General features: G+C 45.9%; 1 protein-coding gene across 1 annotated transcript in view; it reads right to left on the bottom strand.

Moving 5' to 3' along the window:
• TMC7 (transmembrane channel like 7) overlaps positions 1–13,207 on the bottom strand; it is a 71,853-nt gene that overhangs the window by 15,705 nt on the left and 42,941 nt on the right. Inside the window, exons 7-9 of the mRNA XM_010367150.2 lie at positions 10,501–10,648; positions 7,928–8,101; positions 5,238–5,395 (exon numbers count right to left, since the gene is read on the bottom strand). Coding sequence (XP_010365452.1) covers positions 5,238–5,395; positions 7,928–8,101; positions 10,501–10,648 — 480 coding nt within the window. The remainder of the gene's footprint in view (positions 1–5,237; positions 5,396–7,927; positions 8,102–10,500; positions 10,649–13,207) is intronic.

The following is a 13,207-nucleotide window of genomic DNA, read 5'->3' as shown; positions in this document are numbered from 1 at the left end:
GTCGCCCAAGCTGGAGTGCAGTGGCGCGATCTCGGCTCACTGCAACCTCCGCCTCCAGGGTTCAAGCGATTCTCCTGTCTCGCCCTCCCGAGTAGCTGGAACTACAGGCGCCCGCCACCACACCCGGCTGATTTTTTTAAATTTTTAGTAGAGATGGGGTTTCACCATGTTAGCCAGGATGGTCTTGATCTCCTGACCTTGTGATCCACCCGCCTCGGCCTCCCAAAGTGCTAGGATTACAGGCGTGAGCCCCCGTGCCCAGCTTTTTTTTTTTTTTTTGGTAGTGGGAGATGGAGTGTTTGTTCTGTCACCCAGGCTGGAGCGCAGTGGCACGATCTCAGCTTTCCTGCCTCAGCCTCCCAAGTAGCTGGGATTACAGTTGTCTGCCACCATGCCCAGCTAATTTTTTTTCTATTTTTAGTAAAGATGAGGTTTCACCATGTTGCCCAGGTGGTCTGGAACTCCTGGCCCCAAGCAATCCGCCTGTCTCAGCCTCCCAAAGTGCTGGGATTACAGGCGTGAGCCATCGTGGATGGCCCAAAGCTGCCTTTCTTAAAAGAAAACCCCAGCCAGGCATAGCAGCTCACGCCTGTAATCCCAGCACTTTGGGAGGTAGAGACAGGAGGATCATGTGAGCCCTGGAGTTTGAGACCAATCTGGGCAACAAAGTCAGACCACTACCCGCTGGCCATCTCTACAAAAAAACAAAAATAAAAATTAGCAAGGTGTGGTGGTGACCCAGCTACACAGGAGACTGAGGCAAGAGGATTGCTTGAGCCCAGGAGATCAAGGCTGCAGTGAGCCGAGATTGAGCCACTGTACTACAGCCTCAGGGACAGAGTGAGAAAAAAACAAACAAACAACAACAACAAAAAACAATGTAGGACGTGGTGGCGCACGCCTGTAATCCCAGCACTTTGAGAGGCCGAGGCAGAGGGATCACCTGAGGTTAGGAATTCAAGGCTGGCCTGGTCAACATGGTGAAACCGTCTCCACCAAAAACACAAAAATTAGCTGGGCGTGGTGGCGCACGCCTGTAATCCCAGCACTTTGAGGGGCCGAGGCCGAGGGATCACCTGAGGTTAGGAATTCAAGGCTGGCCTGGTCAACATGGTGAAACCGTCTCCACCAAAAACACAAAAATTAGCTGGGCGTGGTGGCGCACGCCTGTAATCCCAGCACTTTGAGAGGTCGAGGCAGAGGGATCACCTGAGGTTAGGAATTCAAGGCTGGCCTGGTCAACATGGTGAAACCGTCTCCACCAAAAACATAAAAATTAGCTGGGCGTGGTGGCGCACGCCTGTAATCCCAGCTACTCCAGAGGCTGCAGCAGGAGAATCGCTTGAACCTAGGGCACGGAGGTTGCAGTGAGCCGAGATCACACCACTACACCCAGCCTGGGTGACAGAGCAAGACTCCATCTCAAAAAAAAAAAAGAAAAAAAGCAGGCCGGCGCGGTGACTCACGCCTATAATCCCAGCACTTTGGGAAGCAGAGGCAGACAGATCACCTGAGGTCAGGAGTTCGAAACCAGCTTGACCAACATGGAGAGACCCTGTCTCTACTACAAATACAAAGTTAGCCAGGCATGGTGGCACATCCCTGCAATCTCAGCTACTCAGGAGGCTGAGGTGGGAGAATCGCTTGAACCCGGGAGGCGAAGGTTGCCACCACACCCAGATGAGATCGCGCCATTGCACTCCAGCCTGGGCAACAAGAGTGAAACTCCATCTCAGAAATAAATAAATAAATTAATTAAAAAAAGCAAACCCCTAAATGGGTACAGAATTTCTTTTGGGGCTGATGAAAAGGTTCTGGAGATGGATGGTGGTGATGGCTGCACAACATTGGGGCTGTATTTAATGCCACTAAATTGTATTCTGGCAATAGTTAAAATGGCAACTTTTATGTCACATATATGTTACTATAATTTTTTATTTTTTATTTCTTATTTTTATTTTATTTTATTTATTTTTTTTTTGAGACGGAGTCTCGCTCTGTCACCCAGGCTGGAGTGCTGTGGCCGGATCTCAGCTCACTGCAAGCTCCGCCTCCCGGGTTCACGCCATTCTCCTGTCTCAGCCTCCCGGGTAGCTGGGACTACAGGCGCCGCCACCTCGCCCGGCTAGTTTTTTGCAGTTTTTAGTAGAGACGGGGTTTCACCGTGTCAGCCAGGATGGTCTCCAACTCCTGACCTCGTGATCCACCCGTCTCGGCCTCCCAAAGTGCTGGGATTACAGGCTTGAGCCACCGTGCCCGGCCACTATAATTTTTTAAAAAGATCAGAAAGCTGGGACCTCCTAATTCCGTGATGACATAGTGACACTATAGGACATGACACATTCCTGAAAAGAACCAGTGGAATATTTTCTGTATCAGTTTCGAGGGATGTTTGGTATGCTGAAAAGTGAAAAAAAGTATGCTGCAGAAATATGATACTATTTTTGGAAGAAAAAACCTGTGAGTGTTGGCACAAACATCAGGAACTGTGTGGACAAAAACACACTGGGTTCAAGGGAGGTGGGTGGAGACGGTGAGTTTTTGTTCTCGTTGTTTTTTTTTAAAGACAATTTTCTATTGTTTGGTTTGTAATACAAAAATAAATAGAAATATTTGGCTAACACGGTGAAACCCCGTCTCTACTAAAAAATACAAAAAATTATCCAGGCGTGGTGGCGGGTGCCTGTAGTCCCAGCTACTCAGGAAGCTGAGGCAGGAGAATGGCGTGAACCCGGGAGGCGGAGCTTGCAGTGAGCCATGATTGTGCCACTGCACTCCAGCCTGGGCGACACAGTGAGACTCCATCTCAAAAAAAAAAAAAAAAAGAAAGAAAGAAACATTCAATAATAAGGGAGGCTGGGCGTGGTGGCTCATAAGCCTGTAATCCCAAAGCTTTGGGAAGCTTAGGTGGGAGGACTGTTTGAGCCTAGGAGTTTGAGAACAACCTGGGCAATGTGAGGATATCCTATCTCTACAAAAAATTAAAAAATCAGCTTGGCATGGTGGCGTACACCTCTAGTCCCAGTTACTCGAGAGGCTGAGGCACTTGGGCCCAGGTGGTCAAGGCTGCAGTGACCTATGATCATGCCACTGCACTCCAGCCTGGACAACAGAGCAAGACCCAGTCTCAAAAAAAAAAAAAAGGAAAGAAAAGAATGAGGGCAAAAGTGAACCCACGCCCACTAATCACTCTTCTCATTACTGACACCACACTCTGTGCCTCTGCTGGGACACAACAGGAAGGACATGGCACCGCTGATGAGGCTTCCTTAACTAAAAACTGACACAGAATCTAACAAAAACTCTGAATCTACGCAGTCATTGACAGCAATTGTGGGCACAGAAAAACAAATTAAACACACCAGGAAGAAACAATGGACAAAATCCAGAATAGGAGCTACTCTACAGGAAAACGATCCAGTTTCTTCCACAAATCAAAGGCTTAACAAAAGGGGAGGGGAAACTCTGAAAAGAATACAAGACATTTAGGAGACTTGACAACCAAACACAGCATGTGGGCCTTGTTTGGATTCTGCTTTGAACAAATCAACTGCGGAAAACCATCTGCAACCCCACCCGGGGGACCGACTCGATTTTATTAAGTGTGATGATGGTTATATTTAAAGCTCCCATCACTTAGAGATATAATGAAGTTGGCTGGGCGCAGTGGCTCACGCCTGTAATCCCAACACTTTGGAAGGCTAAGGTGGATGGATCATCTGAGGTCAGGAGTTCGAGACCAGCCTGGCCAACATGGTGAAACCGCGTCTCTACTAAAAATATATTTTAAGGCCGGGCGCGGTGGCTCAAGCCTATAATCCCAGCACTTTGGGAGGCCGAGATGGGCGGATCACGAGGTCAGGAGATCGAGACCATCCTGGCTAACACTGTGAAACCCCGTCTCTACTAAAAAAAAAATACAAAAAAAAAAACTAGCCGGGCGAGGTGGCAGGCGCCTGTAGTCCCAGCTACTCCGGAGGCTGAGGCAGGAGAATGGCGTAAACCCGGGAGGCGGAGCTTGCAGTGAGCTGACATCCGGCCACTGTACTCCAGCCCGAGCGACAGAGCGAGACTCCGTCTCAAAAAAAAAAAAAAAAAAAAATATATATATATATATATATATATATATATATATATATATATATATTTTAAAAAATTAGTCGGGCCTGGTGGCCCGTGCCTGTAGTCCCAGGCATTCGAGAGGCTGAGGCAGGAGAATTGCGGAGAATTGCTTGAACCCGGGAGGTGGAGGTTGCCGTGAGCCGAGATCGCTCCACTGCACTCCAGCCTAAGCAAAAGAGCAAGACTCCGTCTCAAAAAAAAAAAAAAAAGGTATAATGAAGTGTTTACAGATGAAATGGCATGTTGCCTGAGATTTGCTTAAAATAATCCAGCAAAGAAACGGGGAATGGATGGAAACAAGACTAGCAAAATGTTGGGAATGACTGAAATGTAAGTGAAAGGCATATGGGAATCATCACACTATGCAGTCTGTTTGAAAACTTTGAGACCAGGCATGGTGGCTCTTGCCTGTAATCAAAGGATTTGGGAGATGGAGGTAAGAGGGTCACTTAAGCCCAGGAATTCAAGACCAGCCTGGGTAACATAACAAAACCCTGTCTCTACAGAAAAAAAAATTGTTTTTAATTAGCTGTGCATGGTGGTGCATGTCTGTGGTCCCAGCTATGTAAGAGGCTGAGGTGGGAGGATTGTTTGAGATCAGGGATTTGAGACTGCAGTAAATTATGATCGCACCACTGCACTTCAGCCTGGGGGACAGAGTGAGACCCCAGCTCAAAAAAAAAATTTTTTTTTCAAAATAAAAAATGTTTTATATAAGATGCAAATGCTATCTAAGGCATGTGAGAAACAGAAAACTCTCAAGTCCTGCACAGTCCCACCTGGTCCTCTCCACTCATTTGTGTTAACTCCCTGGACTCTGCCTTATAGCTGTCATTTCTGACAGTTTTAGAGTACTGCTGCTCTTAGGGTCCCAGCCTATGCCCTGTGCTATTATATGAACCAAAAACATAATATCAAGGAGTAGACTCTCAAATCAAAGACATTTCACCATATGTACAGATTCTGATTCATTCATGGGGGCTGTCTGAAGGTTGAGGAGGACTCTTGGCTCAGCAGGAAAATGCACCACAATTGATTAGCGATGTCTGCCATGGGCAAGAGAGGGCAGGTGGTGATTGGCTTGACATGCCCGCCATCTTCATGTTAGGCATTACCTAAGGATTGTCAGCCGGATCTCAAAGCCTGGGGAATAATCCTCATAGCGGATGATCTTAGCAAAGATCATTGGGGTGATAAAATTGGCCAGTGTGATCACAATAGATGGTAGATACAATATCAAGAGGTTCTCTCCAAAAACCATCTTGTCAATTTCCTAGGAGGACAACAAAACTTATTAGGAGTATATAAGGAAGTTACACCACAAATAGATACAACAAAAAAGAACTCAACTATGGGTGTTGGCAAATGAAACATATTTGTCATTCAACATGGCCTGTAAATGTAAGTCATCTCATTCCTTTTTTTTTTTTTTTTGAGATGGAGTCTCCCTTTGTCGCCCAAGCTGGAGTATAGGGACATGATCTCGGCTCACTGCAACCTCCGTCTCCCGGGTTCAAGCGATTCACCTGCCTCAGCCTCCCGAGTAGCTGGGACTACAGGCACCTGCCACCACGCCAGGCTAATTTTTGTATTTTTAGTAAAGTCAAGGTTTCACCATGTTGGTCAGGCTGGTCTCAAACTCCTGACCTCAGGTGATCCACCTGCTTTGGCCTCCCAAAGTGCTGGGATTACAGGCATGAGCCACTGCGCCCGGCCGCCATCTCCTTCAGATGTTCAAAAAGAGGTATCTAGTACTGCGTGGGAAGAAAACCAGGCTCTACTGGATTTATTAAGGAGTTGTGTAAGAAGACCCATGAATTCTGTATAAATAGGCAATTTAAAGTATCTTCAAGGGTGTAGGATTGATTGATTTGAAATTGAAATAGCAATTCCCTGCTTTCACAGTAATAGACTACTTAGACAATATATAGCTATCTGCAATAAAAAGTAAATTTCCTAGCCTCCCTTGTAGCTAGGTACTACCATGTGACTAAATTCTGGCCAAGGGGATATAAGTGGAAGTTTTTTTTTTTTTTTTTTTGAGACGGAGTCTTGCTCTGTCGCCCAGGCTGGAGTGCAGTGGCCGGATCTCAGCTCACTGCAAGCTCCGCCTCCCGGGTTTTACGCCATTCTCCTGCCTCAGCCTCCCGAGTAGCTGGGACTACAGGCGCCCGCCACCTCGCCCGGCTAGGGTTTTTTTTTTTTTTTTTTTTTGTATTTTTAGTAGAGACGGGGTTTCACTGTGTTAGCCAGGATGGTCTCGATCTCCTGACCTCGTGATCCGCCCGTCTCGGCCTCCCAAAGTGCTGGGATTACAGGCTTGAGCCACCGCGCCCGGCTGAGTGGAAGTTTTTAGTGTAACCTCCAGGTCATGCCTTTTAAAGGAAGAAATGTGCCCCCCTTAGCCCCTTCATCTCCTTCCCCTTGGCTAGAATGTGGCCATGGTGGTGAGCTATCCTGTACCATACAGAAGACCATACTTAGCCAGGCGCGGTGGCTCATGCCTATAATCCCAGCACTTTGGGAGGCTGAGGCAGGTGGATCACTTGAGGTCAGAAGTTCAAGAGCAGCCTGGCCAATCTGGCGAAACCCTGTCTCTACCAAAAATACAAAAATTAGCCAGGTGTGGTGGCAGGTGCCTGTAATCCCAGCTACTCGGGAGGCTGAGACAGGAGAATTACTTAAACCCAGGAGGTGGAGGTTGCAGTGAGCCGAGACTATGCCACTGTACTCCAGTCTGGGTGACAAAGCGAGACTCTGTCTCAAAAAAAAAAAAAGAAAGAAGAAAAGAAAACCATATCCTAGGGAGGGCAGAGCCACAAGATGAACGGAATCTGGACCCCTGATGATTGATTTCATAAAGCAGAGCCACTAGACAAACTTGGATTTTTAAAACCACTGCTATTTTAGGTAAACTAAGGCCTTAGTTCATAAATAACAGTCAGGGATAAAACCCTAGTCCAGCCTAGTTTTGAATATTGCAAATCCCAGGAGTAGTAAGGATCTCAAACACTACACTTTAGATGCTTTTAAAAATTTCTCTAAGGCCAGGTGCGGTGGCTCACACCTGCAATCCCAGCACTTTGGGAGGCCAAGGTAGGTGGATCTCTTGAGGTCAGGACTTTAGACCAGCCTGGCCAACATGGTGAAACCCCGTCTCTGCTAAAAATACAAAAATTAGCTGGGTGTGGTGGTGCATCCCTGTAATGCCAGCTACTAGGGAGGCTGAGGCACGTGAATCACTTGAACCTGGGAGGTGGAGGTTACAGTGAGCTGAGATCACACCACCACACTTCAGCCTGAGCAAGAGTGAGACTCTGTCTCAACAACAAACACAAAAAAATTATCTTAAAAGTGAAAACTGGGCAAGGCCAGTGGCTCACATCTGTAATCCCAACACTTTGGGAGGTGGAGGAGGGCAGATCACCTGAGGTCGGAAGTTCAAGACCAGCCTGATCAACCTAGAGAAACCCCATCTCTACTAAAAACACAAAATTAGCCAGGCATGGTGGCACATGCCTGTAATCCCAGCTACTAAGGAGGCTGAGGCAGGAGAATCGTTTGAACCTGGGAGGCAGAGGCTGCAGTGAGCCAAGACAACAACATTGTGCTCCAGCCTGGGCAACAAGAACAAAACTGTGTCTCAAAAAAAAAAAGCAGAAACTGATCACTCTGATTTTCAGGTCTTGATCATATCAGCCAAACTTGTTATCTCCATATGTAAAACAGAAATGACGATGGTATCTACCTCACAGGTTTTCAGTGCACTAGGCATAATGTCCAGACAGAGTTCAAGTTAACTTACCTTTTTCATGTGCTCTTGAGAGAAGACAGTTGCTACATATATTGCATAAAAGCATGCCCCTAAAACAGCCAGAACAATACAGTTCAAAAACAGTCTCAAAGAGTAAATGCGTATTGTTTCTTCTGAGGTCCTTTCTGCTATTTTCTGCCGTATTCTTTCTTCCTCCAGATCTGCCTGAAGATAAAAGAAAATTCATTTGTGAGCAGTGGGATGAAGGGATACTCACGGATAGAAACTGATTCATCATTCTGTCCCCATCCATCTTTAAGAGTTCTAGCCAGGCGTGTTGGCTCACTCCTATAACCCTAGCACTGTGGGAGGCCAAGGTAGGAGGATCACTTGAGCCCAGGAGTTCAAGACCAACCCTGGCAACATAGGGAGGCTCCATCTCTACAAGAAAACCTGGAAGAATTAGCTGGGTGTGGTGATGAGTGCTTGTAGTCCCCGCTACTCGGGAGGCTGATGTGGAAGATTGCTTGAGCATGGGAGTTCGAGTCTGCAGTGATGTATGATCATGTCACTGTACTCCAGACTGGGTGACAGAGTGAAATGCTATCTCAGGAAAAAACAAAAACAAAAAACAACAACAACAACAACAAAAACTTCTTTTAAATATTCATCTCCTGCAAGATACCATCCTAGACTTAGCCCAACTACTTTTTTTCTTTTTTTCTGAGATGGAGTCTCGTTCTGTTGCCAGGCTGGAGTGCAGTGGTCCAATCTCGGCTCACTGCAACCTCTGACTCCCTGATTCAAGTCATTCTCCTGCCTCAGCTCCCCGAGTAGCTAGGATTACAGGCATGCACCACCATGCCCAGCTAATTTTTGTAATTTTAGTAGAGACAGGGTTTCACCATATTGGCCAGGATGGTCTCAATCTCCTGACCCTGACATGCCTTGGCCTCCCAAAGTGCTGTATTACAGGCATAAGCCTCTGCGCCTGGCCTAGCCCAACTATTTTTTATGTCTACTAAAGGCCTAAGTAAAGGCATAATCTATTTAAGACTGCAATTGGGCTTTGCAATAAATGTGAAAACAGAACTATAAACTATTTAGGATATTACTTAAATATAGTATGTGTCATTTCTTCAAACAGCATACAGGTAAGGTGTTGTTATTTTTTCTTTTAAACAATCTAGTAGTCTCTGCTTTTATTAGGAGAATTTAATCTGTTCGTATTTAGTGTAAGAAATAATAGATTTGATTTGATTCTTTCCATTTTATTATGCTTTTGATTTATTTGTCCCCTCCTCCTTTGCTTTGATGGGTTTATTAACATGCTATTCTTTACTCCTTTCTCTCCTTACTCATTTGGAAACTCTTGTGTACTTTTTTTTTTTTTTTTTTTTAGACGGAGTCTCACTCTGTCACCCAGGCTGGAATGCAGTGGTGCAGTCTCGGCTCACCACAATCTCCATCTCCTGGGTTCAAGCGATTCTCCTGCCTCTGACTCCCGAGTAGCTGAGACTACAGGCATATGCCACCATGCCCTGCTAATTTTTTGTATTTTTAGTAGAGATGGCTGGAAACTCTCTTGTACTTTTTTTTTTTTTTTTTTTGAGACACAGTCTAACTCTGTCACCCAGGCTGGAATGCAGTGGCACAATCTTGGCTCACTGCAACCTCCACCTCCTGGGTTCAAGTGATTCTCCTGCCTCAGACTCCCGAGTAGCTGGGACTACAGGCATGTGCCACCATGCCCGGCTAATTTTTTGTATTTTTAGTAGAGATGAGGTTTCACCATGTTAGCCAGGACGGTCTCGATCTCCTGACCTTGTGATCTGCCTGCCTCAGCCTCCCAAAGTGTTATATTACAGGCATAAGCCACCGCACCCGGTCTGTACTTTTTCATATACTCTCCATCCCACACTATTGTCATGACATTCCCTCCTTGCTCCCATTTCTCCTGGTATAAGCAGTGTTTATGACAGGTCCTCCTCACATGGAAAAATAACAGTGTAAAGTAGCACGGTGTGGGGAAAGACATCATCTCCTTCTATCCACTGTGTCCCCACCCCACTTCCCAGTCCCAGTTCACCAGGGCTCCTGTTCAGGTCTAGGGTAATCAACCCCAGTGACATGTTTGCTGTGAAAAATTCTTGAAAGCGGCCAGGCGCGGTGGCTCAAGCCTGTAATCCCAGCACCTTGGGAGGCCGAGATGGGCGGATCATGAGGTCAGGAGATCGAGACCATCCTGGCTAACACAGTGAAACCCCGTCTCTACTAAAAAAAAAAATACAAAAAACTAGCCGGGTGAGGTGGCGGGTGCCTGTAGTCCCAGTTACTTGGGAGGCTGAGGCAGGAGAATGGCGTAAACCCGGGAGGCGGAGCTTGCAGTGAGCTGAGATCCGGCCACTGCACTCCAGCCTGGGCGACAGAGGGAGACTCTGTCTCAACCAAAAAAAAAAAAAAAAAAAAAAGAAAAATTCTTGAAAGCTATAGAGGGGTAACTTGCTAAGCACCAGGGACAACCTGTCCCCCACCCTTGATCCTCTGCAAGCTGAAAACTCAGGGTCCAAAGGCAGGACCTTGCTGGTGAGGACCCCACCACGGGAAAACCCAGGAGCACTCACTCGGAGCTCGTACCGCAAGCTGCTGTGCTTCAGATCCGCCATGCTGCGGTTAGTGATGCAGAAGTCCCAGCCAGCAAAGATCTTGTTGCAGTAACTCTGAAAGTGCTCCTCACTCCGAATCAGGTTGATTTTGAATCCTTCCACCGACCTGACCCCAAAACACAATAATCCTTCTTATAGAAACAGCAAAAGAGAGTCCCCTGAATTGGCTGTGTCTGAAACTTAAAAAGTGAGACATAGCTGCATTTTCAGCTCATCGTGACATGGTCAAGTTTGGGGCCATTCTAAATATATGTGGCAGCTAACAAGGTATCTCATTGTTGATCCTTTCCTTTTACCCATCTGATTGCTTCAATCACAGCTAGAATAAAATCCATACTTTTTTCCCCAACTCTTATTTTAGATTCAGGAGTACATGTGCAGGTTTGTAACCTTGGTAATACTGCATGATGCTAAGATTTGGGTTAGAAATGATCCCGTCGTCCAGGTACTGAGCACAATATCCAACAGTTTCTTCAATCCCTGCCTCCCTCTCTCCCTCTCCACTCTAGGAGTCCTCAGTTTCTTTTGCTGCCATCTTTATGTCCATAAGTACCCAATGTTTAGCTTCCACTAATAAGTGAGAACATGTGGTATTTGGCTTTCTGTTCCTGCATTAATTTGCTTTGGATAATGGCCTCTAGCTGCAACCATGTTGCTGCAAAGGACATGATTTCATTCTTTTTATGGCTGTGTAGTATTCCATCGTGTTTATGTACCACATTTTCTTTATCCAGTCCTCTGCTGATGGGCATCTTGGTTGATTCCATTTCTTTGCTATTGTGAGTAGCACTGTGATGAATATAGCACTGTGATGAATAGCACTGTGATGAATATAAGAATATGCGTATGTCTTTTTGGTAGAACGATTCATTTTCTTTTAAAATCCAAACTCCTTAATACAGCTGAGAGATCCCTATGTGATCCAGCTGTGCCATCGCCTCTCCTCCCATGTAACTATGCTTGCTTTCTCTCTTTTCTATAAATACACAAATTCCTGTTCCTGCCTCTGGGAAATTCCCACTACCATCTCCAGGGATGGTGCTCCTCTCACCCTCCCTATGGCTGGTCTCCTTCCCATCCTTCAGGTTTGGGCTCAAATAACCCCTTTATAATCCCTCACCTCCCCATCTAAGGCTGTAACCCCCACTTGAAGCCAGTCCTTTTTATGTATTCATTTATTTACTTACTTATTTTTGAGACGGAGTCTCACTCTGTCACCCAGGCTGGAGTGCAGTGGCGCAGTCTCAGCTCACTGCAACCTCCGCCTCACAGGTTCAAGCGATTCTCCTGCCTGAGCATTCCGAGTATTTGGGATTACAGGCACCTGCCACCGCACCCAGCTAATTTTCTGTATTTTTAGTAGAGACAGGGTTTCACCAGGTTGGCCAGGCTGGTCTCGATCTCCTGACCTCAGGTGATCCGCCTGCCTCGGCCTCCCAAAGTGCTGGGATTACAGGCATGAGCCCCCATGCCCAGCCCAGTCCCTTTTATTTAGTTCACAGCAATGATACTAACCTGCAATTACCTTATTCATCTGTTTACTGCTTGTAACTCCTCACTCTAACTAAAGTTTAAATTCCTTGAGAGCAGGTCCCCTGGCTGTCTTGCCACCTTTATATCCATAATGCATGGACTATGTACTTTGGTTAACATGCAACTGATGGATAAAGCAATGAATAAATGACTTAAATAGTATATTAACTATATAGTGAGCACCTGTTTAGGTCAGATACAATTGTTGCATATTTTTATTCATTCAAATGCTTTCATGGAAAAATACACCTGGCACTTGATATAAAACACCAGATGCCATACACAGTCCTCTGTAGATGAAACAGGTTATTTTTAGGATTTGCCAGTGAGGCATAAAGACAATAGAAATGGAAGGAATTGTTATGATCAGTCATTCCGCCAAAGGATTACAGCAAAGAATTTAAGTCAGAACGACATGGAGTACTTTCCCCAAATCCAGTTCCCAAATGGTTTCTTACCTGAGATTTTCAATTCGGTAAGTCTCATGTGGGCTCCAGAAATATGCCATGTTATAAAGCTTACGGTGACCCATCCCAGTTGCAAGCCTCTGATTTAGACCAGACCTACATTTTATGTTTTATTTTTTGAGATGGGAGTCTCACTCTGTCACCCAGGGTGGAGTGCAGTGGTCTGATCATGGCTCTCGGCAGCCTCAACCTCCCCAAGTTCAGGTGATCCTCCCACCTCAGCCTCCCACATAGCTCAAACTACAAGTACGCACTACCACACCTAGCTATTATTTGTATTTTTTGTAGAAACAGGGTTTTGCCATGTTGCCCAGAGTTGATCTTGAACTCCTGGGCTCAAGCGATCCACCCACCTTGTACTCCCAAAGTGGTAGGATTACAGGTGTGAGCCACCATGCCTGACCCAGACCTACATTTTACAGATGAGAAAAGTAAGATCCAGAGGAAGGAAAATTATTTCCTTATATCCAGAGAGTTAGGTGGCAGAACTGGTGTTACTTTGATGATAATGACGATGATGATAATTTTAATTCAATAAACGTCTATAAGGTGCTAGGCACAGTGCTAAGGTGTTCATTCACCTGCCTAGTTTATGTTAATCCTCCCAACAACCCTTCCAGGTATGCACATTTCACAGATGAAGAAAATGAGGCTCAAAGAGGTGA

Source organism: Rhinopithecus roxellana, chromosome 20 (genome assembly GCF_007565055.1).
Source record: "Rhinopithecus roxellana isolate Shanxi Qingling chromosome 20, ASM756505v1, whole genome shotgun sequence".
In the NCBI taxonomy this organism is placed as follows: Eukaryota; Metazoa; Chordata; class Mammalia; order Primates; family Cercopithecidae; genus Rhinopithecus; species Rhinopithecus roxellana.
Note: the sequence above shows the minus strand (reverse complement) of the source record. Positions and strands in the feature narration are given on the sequence as shown.